The sequence below is a fragment of the Pleurodeles waltl genome, chromosome 8, assembly GCF_031143425.1.
Source record: "Pleurodeles waltl isolate 20211129_DDA chromosome 8, aPleWal1.hap1.20221129, whole genome shotgun sequence".
Taxonomy (NCBI): domain Eukaryota; kingdom Metazoa; phylum Chordata; class Amphibia; order Caudata; family Salamandridae; genus Pleurodeles; species Pleurodeles waltl.
Window position 1 is genome coordinate 509,921,832 of NC_090447.1, and position 19,264 is coordinate 509,941,095.

General features: G+C 43.9%; 1 protein-coding gene across 2 annotated transcripts in view; it reads left to right on the plus strand.

The window, feature by feature from the left end:
- The window catches only part of LOC138250080 (E3 SUMO-protein ligase RanBP2-like), an 894,326-nt gene that overhangs the window by 281,502 nt on the left and 593,560 nt on the right, over window positions 1–19,264 (plus strand). For both annotated transcript variants that reach the window (XM_069204480.1, XM_069204481.1), the window contains exon 13: window positions 13,226–13,387. In XM_069204480.1, coding sequence (XP_069060581.1) covers window positions 13,226–13,387 — 162 coding nt within the window. The remainder of the gene's footprint in view (window positions 1–13,225; window positions 13,388–19,264) is intronic.

Consider the following 19,264-nt stretch of genomic DNA (forward strand, 5'->3'; position numbering starts at 1 on the left):
ACTACATTCAGTACACTCCCTATAACATACACCAAAAGGGCCCCTAGGATCTGATGGGAATCGAGGCTCATAGTGGCTTTGTGAGGTGCTTGAAACCCTATAATATTGCTGCAGAAGAATAAAGTGCATTTTGTTACAAGTGCTGACTTGAATTTGTTGTATAGGAAGACATTGATAGCAATGCAAGTTGAAGGTTCCCCTTTGGATTACCTCATCTATGTGACCACATACTTGGATCTTTCTCCTAGCAACTCATTGGGCTCTGTAGAAATTGTAGGGAAATGCCCAATTGCGCCTGCCAAGCTGATGCTCTCCTAATGGCAAGACTGTTAAAAACCTCTTGTTTTGCTTTGGTAACTGTGCCTCCAGGTCTGCAGGAAGAAGGTTCACCCCTGCTTAGGATGCTTAGCCTATCACTCATGTGACACACGTCATGAGGCCTTCTGAGTTCTTTCACCATTGTTCTTTTCCCTACACATTATTTCGGTTGACTAGTTGGTGCCTTCCCACCAGTGTGGTGAAAACCTGGCTCCTGCTTTGGTTGGCTGAGTTGTGGATTTGAAAATGACATACTTTTTGATTGACTCTGGCTTTCTGCCAGTGCTATCTGAGATGGATAAGAACTTCCCCCCCAGAATCTACCTTTTGCACTTATATTCATGCAGACTTGTAGAGAATCTCATCTGCTTCAGCTGAGAAAAAAAACATTTATATGATAGAAATGTCTAGCAGCAGATTCCTTTGCAGACGTCAGACTAGTTCCGGGAGCTTTTCTCAAACAGTACCCCTGTGTGCCAGTAGGTGGCATCGTCCTGCTGAGCGTGGCAGCAACAGCGGCGACATCTGTGTTAGAAATGACATGTGCCATGCCTATATAGGCACTACCGCAGCATGCTGTCTGTTATTTTCTTTCCGCGCTAGTCAGCACAGATCCAGAGAGAGCTACCACTTACTTGGCTAAACGTTTTTTGACTTTGTCAAAGTATTTTTAAGATAGTCTTCCGGTGTGACAGGGATGTCATCTTGGAAACCTGGCTTCAAGCCGTGCGGCACTAGTCAAAGCTTTGTCTGTAATAGACCAGCCCTTTTTATGCCTTTTGTGCCTCGACCGTGATCACGCCCGAAGGCCTCTCCTCTGATAGCTGCTGCAAATGCAAAAAAAAAAAAAAAAACAAGGTGATGGATGGAATGGAATGCTTGAATTAACCTCCATGCCACCTCAGTTTGGACCCGGCCAAATGCCAATTAGTCTCGACCCCGCTCCTCATGCGAACAGTCCAGCCCAAACGGCCAGGCCCTTCCTGAACCGGCACACAAGCAGCCTAGACTGGTTTTGCCCTACTTAGGGCTCTTCAGCCAGGTAGAGCTTGGTTCCAGTGGCACAGTAAGCCCAGGGCCCATGTCTGGGTATATCTGGCGCATGTAGGGCGGCATATGCAAAAACAACAAGGTGATGGGTGGAATGCTTGAATTAATCTCAGCCACTGACCATCACTCTGGCTGCATCCCTCTCCATTGTTTTTTGTGCCCACCATGCCACCTCGTTTGGATCCAGCTATATGCAAATCAGTCCTGTCCCTGCTCTAATTGCCATGCCATGAACGCCGAAGGTCTTGAGGGAGCGATCTCTCAAGCGCCTTGCAGCTTGATGTGCTACTCCTCGGCGATCTTGAGACCGGTGTAGAGGAAGGTCCTGGGAGCTGTTGTGAAGTCAGAGATCTTCGTAGCTCTCGAAGTTGCCGGGACACTCAAGTAATTCCCATCACAAAAAGAAGAGTAATAAGTCAAAGAGATATTCGACTTCACCTCGTCTGTCAGCCAACGAAACGAGTGAGGGTTGGCATTGTCAGCTCCATGCTTCCCATAGTTTCCTTGAGCTGGAGCGACCCCTGCTCAACTTCAGGAATTTTATGAGGCAGTGAAACTCTTAATTGAGCAGCTGCTCCTGCTGGCATGCTTTTGGGCCCATTGGGTTCAGTAGGGGCCTCTATTGGATCCACGCTGGAGGCTCTGGCCCTGTCTCCAATCGGGCCCCTTGGATCCACAGATGGATCTGGACCAGCACTGGTGGTGCCACCTTGACCTTCCCTGGCATCGATCCAGACGCTCCCGGTGCCGTCCCCATTCTGATCCCTGACTCAAAGACAGGGTTGGAAGGCCGTCGTCTGATGTCGACTAACTATAACTTCCATGCTGGAGCCTGAGCCCTATTCTAATGGGCTAGGACTCTAGGATTACTGAAAGGGGTTGCTGAACCCTAAAGAACACCATCACTTTAAAACTAATATGGACTGGTATGAGTTTTGGCAGAACCCAGTGGACTGGACACCTCTCCAGATACTGGTATACTTTGTTCCTCTACTGTGAAGATAGAGGACGGAGAATCCTTTACAAAGGGGGTGAGGAAGGTGGCTGAGGTCCTGGACCTTAAACTGCCCTCTGTGGCAGTCAAGATGAACGTCTTGACGGAGGTGCTTCACTGGGAGTGACCCTCTCAGAAACGCTTCTCCCATTTAATGAAGCCTTTACTGATGTGCTGCTTGAGACCTAGTCCAAGCCCTGCACAGGGGTTCCTTTGAACAGAACGATTGCATGCCACCACCGCCGCGCACTAAGGAACTCCAATTTCCTCACACAGCACCCTACCCCAGAGAGTGTGGTGGGTCAAGCCTCCACCTCCCAAGTAAATCCTGGCTTATTGCAACCGCACCACCGGATCGGGAATCCAAGAAGCTGGACACCTTAGGGAGGTTGATGTTTTCTTCCAACAGCCTGGCACTGTGGTCGGTGAGCGCCGTATGCATTTTGTGGGCCTCTATTCCCATGCTCAGTGGGATATGCTTTCACAGGTGTTGCCAACGGTTCTGGAGGAGGTCCAGGACGTACTCTCCCAGGCTGTTGCCAATGTGAAAGAGGCAGCTAGGTTCGTGATCAGATGTGGACAGGATGCCACGACTCACTGGCAGATGGGTTTCGTCGACAATTACCTTACGCGCCATGCCTGGTTAAGGACAACTAGAATTTTATAGGGATGTCCAAGCATGGCTTATGGACATGCGCTTTGATTGCTCCTGTCTTTTCGGAGACAAGGGTGTAGCTCTTAAGATTATTTCTACATGAGTGAAGGTTGGGGTAATTTTCCCAATTCTGCAACTGTTTGAATCATCTCTTTGCCTTAGGGTTCCAGAGTTATCACACTTTAAAGGTGTAGCTGGACCTGAACACTAAATTCCATTTCCTAGTGGGAGCTAGGAGGTCCAGTGGATGCTCTAGCCAGTCAAGTATTTTGACCACTGGCTTTTGAGATTCTGACTATTCATGTTTAATAGACCTGGAGGAAATACTGAGGGTTTAAAGTCCATTCACAGCACCTATAATCTTTCTACCCGAACGTTGAATTTGAAGAGGTGTTTGTGGCACAACTGGACCTCCTGATTCCAAGTGACCCATTAACTGGGCCTCTCAAATTTTTGAAGCAGTTAAGATTATATATATATATATATATATATATATATATATATATGTGTGTATATATATATATATATATATATATATATATATATGTGTGTATATATATATATATATATTTTTTTTCACTGAGGAAACCAAAGGTAGAGGGACGTTATAGTTATATTGACTTTTACTCAAATAAAACCATACAAATTTAGCAGTAATAGTTATACTTATGGTTCTACTTATGTTAAACTATAACTCGTGCCATAAAGTAACTTTAGGCCATGAGTTATAGTTTCTTAACATAAATATAACTATAACTGCAGAATTTCTGTGGTTTTGTGTTGGTAAAATGTCAGCCTAACTATGTCCTTGTAACCTTTGGTTTTCTCAGTGAACAACCGTTTATTTTTATTTTTTTTACTTGAAGTGATATATAATTACTGTACGTTAGTACAATCACTGCTGCATATGGCCTTTGGCAGTGTGCAGCTTGGGTTGGCAGCAAGGCCCTGCTACCAACCCCTCTGCATGCACCAAACCCTATGCTGCTCACAGCCTTTGTCTGTGTGCGGCGGGGATTTTGTGTGTGAATGAGTGTACAGATCCATTGCGGGTTTACAGTTGGGGTCACGCTGAGGATTCCCGGTTCAGCTGAAAATAAAATAAAATTGGGCAATTTGTTGCCCATGAGGGGACCCGGAGGTACCCCTCCATGCGTCCTATGGGGTCAGGATACCTGTATCCTGATCATTATTATTATTATTTTTTTCTCCCATGGCAAACTAGAAACAATATGTCAGCTGCAACTTTCCTGTCAGGTTGTGGCCAGCCAATCAGATCCTTGCTTTTCCCTGGAATCCTTTGATTCCCCCCCGAGTAGATCTCTGGATTCACCATGGCTAGATCTGTGAAGGATTCATGTCGCTAGACATCTTTATTTCTTTTTCGTTTAATAACTCATAACTACAGATTTACACCAAATTACAAAAAGCACACTTTCTGGACCAACATCTAGCTTTCTTTCAAATTTGGTTTTATTCTGTCTAGCAGTTTGGGCTGTGGGCTGTAGTCCTACCTAAAAATCCCTAATGGAAATTACAAGGGGAGAACACACTTTGCGATTCGGAAACTTTAGATAACTTTCTTTGACCGTCTGTATTGTTTCAAGCTCGTTTCTATCTATAGTCGAGCCGATAGTACAGTCGAAAACCAGATTATGCCCTCAGGCCTGTTTGGGTGTACCATGCCGAAGCCTGATGGATCGGACTCCATTCCGATTATGTCCTCGATGCCACGCAAAATTTCCATACACAGACCAACACCTGGTATGTAAGATATATATATTTAATGGCGTTGAAGACTACAGAATACATTGACATCGTTGAGGTAGAACAGCCCCAGATGGCAGTTTCCATTCAGGACTCCGAAGAGGACTCGGAGGAGGATAGCCAACTCATCACTGCGGGTCAGCATGTGAGTACGTCTGCCTCTACGCCTACTCCTAAAAAAAAATCATCGAAGGCCTTGGGTGCACCACTGCCAGAGAGCCATGGTTCGACCTGAAAGAAAATAGTCGGCGACTGACCTTCGGGTTTGGCACCGAAAAAGGCCACACCAACTTCGATACCGGAGTCGAGTAAATCCACCAAAAGCTCCACTTCCAAACCGAGCCAGTGTCCACACTCATTGGAGTCGAAACCTCAACGTCCTGCCTCGGGCCGAAACAACAGGCTGTATTTTCGGGCCCAAAAAAATTGCAAACTTTGGAGCCGAAGAAGTATTCATACACAGAAGAACAACGACTTTTGAGCCAATTAAAGCAGAGCTCAAAGACATATGATGAACAGTCCTCTAAATCACCAAAACCATCAGAATACATTTCTGAGGGCACTGACATTCAACCCATTCTGGAAATCATGGATGAAAGACAGTCAAGGATTCATATCCATAACGAGACTAGGAGGATCATTGCTGCACCTCCTCCACAAACAAAAAGAAAGTTGGCTTTTCAGGAACATCTTGATACTGTTCCACCACCAGCAAAGATTTTTAAAAGGAAGGAGAAGCCATTACCCTTGCATACTTCTCCCCCACATTCACCACAACTTTCTTTTTCACCACCACCCGTTAGCACCATTGCCTTCCCCGATTCACTCACACACTTATTCCCATGGTGATACAATTGATCCTTGGGATTTGTATGATCCAGATCCTATACAAACTAATGACCCAGACCTATATCCTTCAAAACCTTCGCCACCAGATGATACAACTGCATACACACAGGTCTTCTCTAGGGCAGCTGCATACCATGGGGTACTTATGCATAGTGAGCCTTTAGAAGAGGATTTCCTTTTTAATACGCAATCCTCCACACACTCACGTTACCAGTGCCTACCAAAGCTGCCTGGCATGATCAAGCATGCAGACGAAATATTTAAGGAACCTGTTAAAGCTAGAATTTTAACACCACGCGTAAATAAAAAAGAAAATGTAAGCCTGCACCTACTGATCCAGCTTACGTTACACATCAGGTACCACCAGACTCTGTGGTTGTCAGTGCTGCCAGAAAAAGGGCCAATAGTCAATTGTCAGGGGATGCCCCTACCCCTGACAAAGAAAGCAGGAGGTTTGATGCTGCTGGCAAGAGGGTAGCTACACAGGCAGCTAACCAATGGCGCATTGCCGATTCACAAGCCTTGCTAGCGAGGTATGATGGAGCACACTGGGACGAGATGCAGGAGTTATTACAACACCTGCCAAAAGAACATCAGAAAAGGACTCAACAAATTGTTGAAGAAGGTCAGGCAATAAGTAACAACCAGATAAGGTCTGCTCTTGATGCTGCAGATACAGCAGCTAGGAGCGTAAATACTGCTGTAACCATACACAGACATGCATGATTACGTTCTGGATTCAAACCAGAAATACAAAAGGCAGTACCAAATATGCCTTTCAACAAGAAACACCTGTTTGGTCCTGAGGTTGACACCACAATAGAGAAACTCAGCAAAGATTCACACTGCTAAAGCAATGGGAGCCCTGTACACAACACCTTACAGATGCTCCTTTCGCGTCAGCAGCAATTTAGAGGAGGATTCAAGCCCCAATCTACAGAGGCTTCTACCTCCCAACATAAACAAGGTCACCGACAACAGTACCAGAGGGGGATTTAGAGGCTCTTATAGAGGCCAACACTTCAGAGCCAGAGGCAAATTCCAGGCCTCAAAAAGTGTCACTACACCATGAAAACAATGACTTTATAAGCATGCCACAACCCCACACATTTCCTGTGGGGGGCAGACTGCAGCAGTTCCACTCTCAATGGCTCAAAATCACCACAGACCAATGGGTACTTTCAATTATCTGCAATAGTTATTGCCTAGAATTGATTGCTACCCCTCCAAACATAGCCTCCTCGTTGTCACAGGCTGTCCCCAGAACACAACTGTCTGTTACAACAAGAGGTATAATTGCTACTACTAAAAGTGGCAATAGAATTACTTCCAAAATCTGAACACGGAACAGAGGTATATTCACTATTCTCCCTCATTCCTAAAAAGGATGGCACACTCAGGCCTCTGAATCTATAAATCCTGTCAGAACACTTTTACATGGTAACTCTGCAGGACGTCATTCCACTATTACAAAAGCAAGATTACATGACTGCATTAGATCTCACAGATGTGTATTTTCATATCCCCATACATCCAGCTCCCAAAAAATACCTAAGGTTTGTCGTCGCAGGAAACCACTACCAATTCAAGGTTATGCCATTTGGCATAACAAATCCAAGAGTATTCACAAGATGTCTAGCGGTAGTAGCAGCTTACCTAAGAAGACAACACATGCATGTCTTTCCTTATATAGACGATTGGCTAATAAAATCAAGCAATATTATACAATGTCAACAACACACTCAATACACAATAGAAACCCTGCACACTTAAGTGTTCACTATCAATTACCAAAAATCTCATCTACAGACAGCACAGGTTCAACCTTACCTAGGTGCAATTCTCAATACACAAAAAGCCTTAGCCTATACAAATACACAAAGGATATAAGCTTTTCAAAACCTCATACCTCAAATGCGGCCAAATCAACAATACACCGTATGGTTTATCATGAAACTATTCAGAATGATGGCTTCCTGCATAGTACTGCATGCAAATATGAGATCACTTCAACAGTGCCTCTCACAACAATTGTCTCAAGCACAGGGCCAATAGCAAGATCTAGTGTTGTTAGACTGCCGAACGCACAAGTCCCTTCAATGGTGGAATCACAGAAATTTAATGAAGGGGTGGTCATTTCAGGACCCTGTGCCTCAGACCACAATAACAGATGCATCAATGATAGGTTGGGGAGCTCATCTCAACAACCTAACCATACAGGGGGAATGGGATTCAAAACAGTTAACTTACAACATAAACCATTTAGAATTATTAGCTGTGTTCCTTGCCCTAAAAGCGTTTCAACCCCTTCTCAAACACAAAAATGTCTTGATAAAAACAGACAATATGGCAACCATGTATTATCTGGAGAAACAAGGTGAAACACATTCATCTCATCTGTCCCTTTTAGCCCAAACAATTTAGAAATGGGCAATTCACAATCACATTTACTTAGTAGAAGAATACATCCCAAGAATGCAAAATCAGCTAGGGAACCTGTTAAGGAGGACACACCAACAGATATACAAATGGGAGATTCACTCTCACGTACTTCCAACAGTACTTTCAAAAGTAGGGGACACCAGAAATAGACCTATTTGCAACAAGCAAAAATGCCAAAACTTTGCATCCAGGCACCCACATTCCAAGGGCAATGCTCTATGGACCAAATGGTCAGGTATATTTGCTTATGCTTTTCCCCTTCTCCCGCTGATTACATTTCTAGTCAACAAACTGTGTCAAACTTCTCTCACCATGATAGCCCCTACGTGGATACGACAACATTAGTTCACAACACTCCTAGATCGGTCAGTAGTACCTCACTGCAAGCTTCCATACAGACTGGATTTGTTAACACAAAACAAAGGTCAAATCAGACATCCCAATCCCAGTGCTCTCAACTTGCCGATTTGGCTCCTGAAGTCATAGAATTTGGATACTTGCAACTTCCGTTAGAATGTGTGGAAGTTCTCAAACAAGCAAGCAAACCTACAACTAGACAATGCTATGCTATCAAGTGGAAACGTTTTGTTTATTACTGTCAATCTAAAAATATTGACCAACTTACAGCATCAATACAAGATATTGGATGCTACCTGCTGCATTTACAAAAGGCTAATTTAGCTTTCTCATCTATTAAAATTCATTATACTGCCATAACAGCATACTTCAAATTATACAACATAACTCTCTATTTAGAGTTAAAGTTATTAAAGCCTTCATGGAAGGACTAAAACGTATTATTCCACCAAGAACCCCACCAGTTCCTGCTTGGAATCTTAATATTGTACTCACAAGACTAATGGGCCCACCATTTGAACACATGCATTCGTGTGAGGTACAATATCAAACTTGGAAAGTTGCTTTCTTAGTAGCAATTACTTCATTAAGAAGAGTTAGTGAAATTCAGGCATTCACTCTGGAGGAACCCTTTTTCCAAGTACACAAGCATAAAGTTGTACTTAGAACTAATCCAGCATTTTTGCCAAAGGTTGTATCGCCTTTTCACATTAACCAAACAGTGTAATTGCCAATCTTCTTCCCACAGCCAGATTCAGCTGCATAAAGAGCCCTCCACACTCTTGATCTTAAAAGAGCCCTAATGTATTACATGGATAGAACAAAAGAGTTTAGAAGAAGTAAACATCTTTTCATTGCCTTTCAACAACCACATAAAGGTAATCCTATCTGTAAACCAGGATTAGCTAGATGGATTGTTAAATGAATTAAAACATGTTACATTAAGGCAAAACAACAACTTTTAATAACACCTAAAGCTCATTCCACTAGGAAAAAAGGTGCTTTTATGGCATTTTTAGGAAACATACCACTGGCAGACATGCAAAGCTGCCACATGGTCTACGCCACGTTCATTTACAAAGAATTACTCTGTGGCTGTATTTTCAAAGCAACAGGCTAATGTTGGTCAAGCTGTCCTAAAAACATTATTTCAAACAACTCCAACTCCTACAGGCTAGCCACCGCTAATTTTGGGGAGAGCAACTGCTTTTTAGTCTATGTATAGCATGTGTATCTGCAGCTACACATGCCATCGAACGGAAAATGTCACTTACCCAGTGTACATCTGTTCGTGGCATGTAGTGCTGCAGATTCACATGCACCCTCCCTCCTCCACGAGCCTTCTGTAGTCGTTGCAGTTTCTTATTTGTACATATGTATATACATTTACATTTGCATGGGCATCTTATTTACTTATTACTTTTATAGCACATTTACATTCTTTCACTCTATCACTCCTTCCTACACCCTTTTACGGGAAAACAATCTAATGTATGTATGTATTTCAATAGATGGAGCGTTTTTTTGGTTTGTCAATATCTTTAGCACTGTTTGAATCTTCACGAAACTCCCAAAACATATATTTTGGTGAGTTCAGCTGCTGTCAGGAAAACACTCTACAGCCCGACCCACTGAATGGAATTACACCACATTTGGCAGAAAGCTAGCTCTTGGTCCAGAAGGCACGTTTTTGTGATTTGGTGTAAATCTGTTTAGTAGTTTCTGAGATCTTAAAGTAAAAAAAAAAAAAAAAAAAAAGATATATGTGGATCTGGACCTGCGGGTCCACTTCTAGGGGAACAGCAAAGCCCTGATTGGCTGGCCCCAACCGGACAGAAAAGTTGCAGCTGCCATGTTGTTTGTCCCATCGGCTCAGGGTGGGAAGAGAAGAGTGCAAAAATATATAAGGGACTCCACGTGGGCAAAAAATTGCTCAAATTTTGTTTTCCGTCCGAACCGTGGACCCATAGAAAGATTTTTGGGAAAAAACACTCACTGCATCCAATCTCATGCTGCGCACAGCCACTTGGGTTTGGGTGCATGCGTACAGGTTGGCTGCTCAGCCTGGTGCGGTGCTGGTTATATTTGCGTCTGTGTGTGCTAAAAAGAAAAAAAGAAAAAAAAAACATTCACTGAAAAAAACCAAAGGTGTTATGGACGTTATAGTTAGGTTCTTAATTTCCTAACTGAGTTAACCAGAACTATAACTGCTGAATATCTATGGATTTGTGCGAGGAAATTCAGAACCTAACTAGGACACCCCTGTAACCTTTGTTTTTTTTCAGTGAAATAAATATATATATATATCTATCTATCAGGTTGATAAAGGCAGCAATGCTGAAACGTGTCCCTGTTGCATTTGGTTAATAAAATACTATCCAATTTTTAGTTACTTGTGGAGTGCCTTTCTTCCTCAAGCAGGAAGAGAGTGGGAATATATATATATATATATATATATATATATATATATATATATGTGTGTTAACGTTTTACACACACAAAAACCATAGAAATTCAGCAGTTATAGTTATGCTTATAGTTATACATATAATAAGAAACTATAACTAGTGGCCTAAAGTTACTTAGCATGCGTTATAGATTCTTCAGAAAAGTATAACTATAACTGCTGAAGTTCTGTGGTTTTGTGTGTTTAAAATGTGACCCGAACTATAACGTCCGTGTAACCTTTGTTTTTTTTCAGTGAATTTCTATGTTTTTTAAAATGTAAAGTAATATATAATTACCATGCGTTAATAAAAATGCAGCCCAAGGCCTTTGGTTGTGCATGGTTGGGGTTTGCTATGTGAGAGGGTGCATGTTTTTTTTTAATCATTCGCAGGTTTAGCTGGGGGTCAGGCTGAGTACCTTAGTAGCTCCCGGATCCGTGGATTGGCTCCAAAAAATATTTGAAGGACTACTTATGGGCAAAAATGTGTTCAGAGACCCCCCTTTGTTCCCAATGGGGTCAGGATACCTCTATCCTGACCTCGTATGTAATTTTTTATTTTTAATGGTCAGTACCAGTCAATCAACGCACTAGTGGCCAATTGTGTGAAAAAATCAGTTTGTAATATCCTAATTGCAAATTTTTGCGATTCACAATTAGGAAATCACATACACCCATGTTCAAATCTGTGTTTGACACTTTGTCAAAGTCGCACTGAGTTGCAAATAGACCTACCTTATTAATATTCATAAGGTAGGTCTCGGTTTGCGACCCATTACCAATCACAGGGATGTCTGTGATCGCTTTTTCAATAAAGCAATTTTTTTTTTTAATGCAGCCTGTTTTCCTTAAAGAAAAACTGGTTGTGTTTCAAAAAGAAAACGGAAAAGTTTACTTTTCATTAAAAAAAAATATATATATATATATTCACCCACATTCACAAAGGGTCTCTTGGTGGACTCTTCTTATTTGTGGATTGTTTACCACCTCCTTCAGGGAGTCTAGAAAATGTGAATGTTTTATGACCGCATTTAGGTCGCAAAACATTCACACATATGAGTGTGATTCGGTGTTAAGAAGGGACACACTGAACATGCCCCTTCCTCGCACACCCTATTTGCGATTCGGTAATAGGTTACCGAATTGCAAATAGAGCCTTGGTACATACAAAAATGCTTTTTAACAACCCAAAGGGTCCATTCTTCAAATTCGACTTTTACTACTGCTGAAAATGTTTGTACATCTGGCCCTAGGAGACTAGTAGGTTTTCAGGAGGCATCTCTAAGGTGCCCTCAGGGTGCACGGCATAACAGATCCAATACTGTCATAAATATGGATTTTTTAGGACGAGGTGTTTGATACTCAATATCAGTATTTTCTGTGCTTCCATCATCTAGCTGGGTAACTCGCAATGACCAGAGCCCAGTACTATGTCCTCAACATGGTTGCCTGAACACTTGCAATGGAACTAGGAATCACAGGGGTACATCTGCTCTTGCTGATGTGCCCTCAAGTGTAATATAATGCTCCCTTCCATTGGGCTCTAAGGCCTATTATGGGGTGACTTACATTTATTATATACGTTGGTCAATGGGCATTGCACACAGTCTGTCTGAAATAGTGTGTTTTCAAAATGGTTTGCACCATTTCATGCATTCTGCAATGGCAGTCTGCATACAATTTGGGTGTGGGTCCCTTAAGCATTATACATTCTGCAGCCCTTAGGGACCCTCCTTAGTAACCATGCTTTGGATACCAGGGGTACCATTTACCAGGGACTTACAAGGCTGCTAGAGTCCTTGCCAATTGAGTTACTAATGAGTATTACCTCGTTTTAGGGAAAGAGCTCTGGCATTGGGGGCCTGGTTAGCAAGGATCCAGTGCACTTCCAGTCAAAAAGCATTCAGTACTAGGGCAAAAAGTGGGGGTGACCATGTCAAAAAGGGCACCTTCTACATCTTCCATTGCTCACTCACTCCACTTTGAAATCATAAGGTTCAATTGGCGTTCCAGTCTCTTCTGATATTAGTGTTTTCTCCTAAATTAATTCTTCTGGTATTCTTGCCAGATGCCAAGGAACCTTTGAGCAAAGCATAATGATTTATGGAGGGTGCTAATGATGCTCAAACATTGTTATGGGTAAGTAATAGTGTCTTCTCACATGATAAATGTACAGATGTCCAGGGTTGAAGACTTTTTTATCTAGTACAAAAGAAAAATCATGTGCCACGTGAGCATTAAGTAGGAGGTGCGGAAAAGTTTGGGAAGTGGTGCTAGTTTAAAACTGTGAATAGTGTTCTTTTTCAAACTCCTCTGCACCTCTAATATATTTTGTGAACTCTTTTAGGGTACTACACTGAACTCCTTTTATGACCAGAGGGAGTACATGGGACGGTGTGTTTATTACTGGAAGAAGGTATTGCCTTGGCTGGAGATCATCAAAAAGAAAAGAAGTATTCCTGAACCTGTTGACCCTCTGTTCAAGCACTTTCACAGTCAAGATATTCAGGTATTCATTTTGTTTTTTTAGATATGTGTTTTTATTATCCAAAACAAATAATACAAAATCAAAGAAAGAATTTCAGCTCTGTACAGGACAATACTACAGAACACTCCTCATTTCTAGTCACATCTTCCCCTCAAATAATTCAATATTTTACGGTTGTCCTCACACTATAAGGCAATCACAATATTCACAATATTCAATTAGTTCGAGATAGCTCATTGGACAGCTCAATGAGATCAGCATTCACTGCTGGAACAAAGTGTTGATTAACAAGTTATGAGTTAAAATCCTGGCATGGCAAACTCAGGCGTCCATACTCCTGAAGGTAGGTAAATTGAGTACCATGAGTGGATAGGAGTAACTACTGTTATATGCCATGCTTAGGAATGGCAGCAGCGTGGTATGAATTGCTCTGTAAAAAGGTAATGGTATGTCTGCAGAAATGGTGAGGAAAATGGGTAAAGTAAGAGGATGAAGGAAAGGAGTCTAAATCAGAAAACGGTGTACTGCCCTGGCAATGACCTCTTGAAAAAATTGACACATCCCCCCCCCCCCCCCCCCCCCAATTCCACACCTCCAGTGAAGTGGCTAACAGACAGGAGAGGGCAGCAGACCAAACTTGGATAGCAAAAGTGGCACTGTACATGAAGTGCCATGAGGCTGGAAAAGAACAATCTCTAACCGCCTTAGCATATGGAAAGATATAGTTATTGTTTCCATAATTTAGCATTGTATTACCAGCTACATATGAATTTCATGGTCATTACTCCTCTAAGCACCGTTTGTAGTGGTTGCCTCTGTGATAGTTCCAGCACTCCCATATGGAAAGAGTTAATGCCCTTTTTATGTTCATAAACAAACTTGCAGCCCCAGTAGGCTGTTTTTCAAAGGATGGGATCATGCCATTCCACATCATATGAAGTCTTTCAGCATTTTCCACCCATGTTGGGCCCGAGGTGAGCACCACTACAGGTAAGTGTGCCTTGAGTGGCAAGGACTCACCACTCCTCTGTTGGCTTCTTTGACCATTGTTTGTTAGACCTTAAGTTAATTCTCGAGCAGTAGCATGACCCTACCCACCCCTTGCTGGAACATCAATCAGTCCCGCTTTCTTCCTTCCACTGCATCAATGTGCAATTTGCAGCTTGGAATCCACCATACAGAACACACTTAGGGGCTCATTATGAACACAGCGGGAAACCCCGCCGTGTTCATGCTGGTGGTCTTTTCATAGATTGCCAGCCCCCTTGAGATGCCGCCGGGCGAATTACAAATATTCTGCTGGGCCGGCGGGCAGAAACAGTGTTTCCTCCCGCTGGCCTAGCAGAATGCAGGCCCGGGACATTGCCGATGGCTCCACATGGAGCCGTCGTCAATGCCTTAGTGTGGCAGGTGCAGCAGCACCCGTCACGCAGATCGTAAATCGGGCAGTGACCTGCGCGACTGGGCACTGCACGGGGGCCCCAGAGCACCCCTCCCGCCTGTCTTACCCTGTCGGGAAGAACCGCCAGGTAAAGGCTGGAGGAAACAGGGTTCATTATCCGGAGGGCGGTGCTGCTTGCAGCGCTGCCCTGACAGATAATGATATCCGCCATTGTCAGGCTGCCTGTCAGCGATAGCCTGCCGGTGGTGGAGGGCCACCACAGGCGGCCCTCCCTGTGTTCATATTATGGCGGTATTTACCGCTGCCGCAGACATGACGGTCTGAACCGCCATGGCCATAATGAGGGCCTTAATCCTCTTTGCACGACTGTCGATGAGTTCCTTTTGAGTTTCCATCACTTTTATATATTGCTTCATATTGTCCAATTTCTTCACACTTTTATCTAAAACCCTCATCATCTTCTTGTGTCCTCTAAGGAATATATCATATCTTCACAATATTCCTCTACATTAGTCCTCCTCAGCCCCTTTCTGGCTTTTGTTTAGGACTGGAACAAAGTCCTCCCACTTCTCTTTTTGTGTTGATGTATACCATGGCACACAGCCGAATCACTACACCCTCACATACTTGTGTTTGCCTGGTGAAACGAAGTGTCACTCCAGAAATTCTCTGTTCCTTTCCTCTTGTGCGCCGTTAGGTTCAACCCTGAAGTCTTCACTGGTTTAAGCTTTACATTGACCACTGTTGCTGTGGCATGACCAAGATGGTGGATGAGTGAGCTGCACAATGACAGGATCCGCACCGGCTGCCCTGATGCAGCATCACAGCTTCACTGTGACCAGATCTCCCCCGCCTGCCCTCTTCGGAGCTGGCCTGGAGCAGCGATCGGGAGCTCGCAGATGGGGCTTGCAGCGGTGTCCTTAGCAGACGCGGAGGCCTAGGTCGAGATGCAGCCAAACCTGTGACCACAGACTCAATGGGACTGTGAGGCCGGCTTCAACGCTGCTTGCCTGCCCTCCTGGTGCCTTTGATTGGCTGCTGACCCTTCTCCTGGGGTGTGGGGAGAGGACTGCTCTTGCTCTGCATGCCTCATTAAGATGGGATGTGTTCAAAGTAATGGTTAGAAGTATCTGCATTAAAACCACAGATGAAGTGAAAGATGTTGAATAAGGAACTAATGGATGTGGAGTGAACCATATGTATGTTTCAACATGTCCCTACTGACTCCTTTATGGTGCAGAGGTTGACACCGGCTCGAAAAGAGCACCGAGCATTGCAAGATAGGGTAAGCGGCCTAGAATATCGAGATTGGGTAGCTCGACAACATGTTGAGGGGACAAAGCGGGCTGCATGCTAGTCTGGCTTTTGAGATCAGAAAGGCCCTGTGTGCCTATAGACTCAATCTGAGATGATCAGGGAGATCTAGTTAACTCCCAGGTGGACGTCAACGAGGTGTCCTGATCCTATTACATGACTCTGTATACCTCCTCCCAAAGGGCGGAGTCTGCTGCAATATCTTCTCTGCCGAACAAAGTGACACTTCCAAATATTGGTGAAATCTAAAAGGCCGAGCTGGAGACCAGATTACTGTGTAGGAGGTGTTAATAGCGATACAACAAATGGCCAGGGGCAAGATACCTGGGCTAGGCGGGTTCATGGTAGTGTTTTTTTTGCCGTATATGTTCATAGACTCATGCCTAGGTTATTGAGGACATATGTGGAGGCAGAACAGGTGGGATGTCTACTAGCGTCCTTCCATGAGGCTTTGATAGTTGTCCTCTCTAAGCATGGCAGAGGTCCCCTGTTCGTGTTTTTGTTTTGCCCATTCTCACTCCTTAATTCAAATTATAAGATCTTAGGAAGGGTCCTAGAAAACAGTTTGATTGCCCAAACAATAATACACCATGATCAAAACAGGTTTATACTGGGACTGAATACCTTTCTCAATGGTCACTACCTGTTTAGAGTATTAGAGGGTTCACAGGGACACCAGTGTGAGCACTAGTTCGCCTCTCTAGATATCAAGAAGGCATTGAACACCCTGAGCTTGACAATACCTAATGGAGACTCTCTGGAGGTTGGGGTTTGGCTCGGAGTTTTGCTGCTGAGTGAAGTTGCTATACAAGAAGCCGATTGGGAGTGCACAGTGATGAAAGGATATCAAATTCCTTTGGCGTGGGTCAAGGCACCAGTCAGGGCTGCCCCCTCTTGCCTATAATTTTTGGACTGGCCGTGGAACGTTTGGCAGGTCTCCTCATATCTATGGGCGCTGAATGGGAAATCTGAGTGGACGGGGAATGTCATGTGGTATCACTCTATGCTGAAGATTGCATTGGTTCAATTTCAATAAAGTGATGATTTTGGGTCAGTATTAGTGCTGAAGGTTAATCGAGATAAGACCTTCTTTTCTCCTCTCCACCACATGGGATGGATCTCCAGCTGGCCTTCCATTTTGCTGCACAACTCCTGTGGCTGTACCCGGTGATGTAGAGATGAGGGACATGGGGTGCACTTACTGGACTAGTTACTGAGTGCGGACCTAGGGGACTCGGGATCATGTATTGCTGAAAGTGCTGCATGGTGCTGAAGGACTTAAGTCCATGAGGTTCTAGCCCCCACCCTATATGCACCCGAACTTGTGCTCTGGTCACAACTTGGACATGCCAGATTAGCACAGATCCACTCCGTGCAGGCATATGCACATGGGACGACCTCTACATTGAAGTGGCATTGATCTCTTTTGAGCACCTTAAAGAGACATATAATTTAAGGGCAAAACAATTTCTTGTCCATACAGCTAGGTCGGTAACTCCAGATGAAACACTGTTGCTGCAAGTTGTACTCACACATGGTACCTTCCAACAAGCTATTCCCTGCTAATATAGTGTTACTTCAGTCCAGGGGAACATGTGTAGATGAACTAAAGGAGAGGTGGTAGGGGAGTATAACAAATTAACTGACTTGTAGCGACCACCCCCCTCCCACCCCCCCTAAAAAAAAAAAAGGCATAGTTTCTAGGCAGCATGAAACGGTCTTCGAAAAATTCCCAGCTGAGGTACCTGCAGTTCGTCCACTTCAACCATGTACCTGACCTCCAAACAAATAAGGACCATGTGTCTGGGTACCTGATGCAGTACACTGGAAGCAGACTTTTCACGTATGGTGGCACTGTCCAGTGATAGAACACTACAGGGGAGAGTTACTGGTGTACATTACGCTTACGGGGAAGCTGGTTCCAAAGGACATGGAGACTTGCCTGCTTGATTCTTCAGTGTGCATCAAGGTCACCAAACATACATTTAGTTTTGGTGCTGGCCAAAAAAGCACATAGCAAAGTTTTGGAAAGCAACACACAAGGCTAAATAGACATTTGCAAAATAGGTGGCCTTTAACACTCGCAGGGTTGCTGGGGAAAATCTCAGGAGGAGGCTCAGGGACCCATTATCCAGTCCTACCTTCCACTGTAACATCCCCCCTCGCTTCCTTTCTTACCTCAACTGGGACTAGGAGACCCGGTTTCAACCTTCAGGTAACATGTACATTATCCCTTAGCGGCATGACTTATTTGGTAGCCGTAGACACTCTCATGGAAAGACCTCCCCTGGCTCAGGTTTTCTTTTTTCTTGATAAGGCTGATTACACTAAAGCTACACTCAGCTCCCGAACTACATTGATTCAGAAATGCAGTAAATGCATGTCAGTGACCTGGAAAACGATACAGAAAATGTAAATTTTTACTTGGGGCCATATTATGAGTTTGGAGGTACCACCACCAAACACGCGAGGAGGCTGACCGGCAAGAACATTGCAGTACACGGTTCCCACCGGGCTGCCCGGCGGAAACGGTGCGACGATATTGGTCAATACATGGCACACAGCACCCTCCGAATGTGCATTGTCTGAGCTCTTTTGTTATGGAAATTTGCATCCTGAATTGAGAATTCAGTGATTGACTCACGGGTGTTGTTTATTTTAGCACACGTTTCTAATAGGCAGTTTATCTATGTGACTCCACGACACAGAATAAACTGATGTTGGTGCGTCAGCAAGGGGTTTAGATGGACTAAATCATCATCACATCTGGTGGACAACGCTGATACGGAGTCGCGCAACACCCTCTTCCGACGCACAGATGTGCTATGACAAAAAAATATTCTGAATCCAGTCTTGGGCCTGGGAAGGATTCTAAATTAAGAAATCTGCGGCTAGATCATGTCTAGGTAAGGTATAGTGACTACTCCTTTTGCTGTTCATGCTCATGGTCTTTGACCACATTGTTAGATTGTTTTCTTCCTCCCTCTGGTCCGGTCGTGTATCACCGAGCTCCGGGTCAAGACCGTTTTTCAGATTATTTTCATTCAGGATCCACCCCATTTTTGTCAGTATTGTTATCGAACCCGTTTTTCCCCATCATCTGCACTTCGAGACCAAGAAAACATCGCCTGTCGGATCGAATGCCTCGTTCAGAGGCCCTTTGGGGCTGAGCATTTCTATTC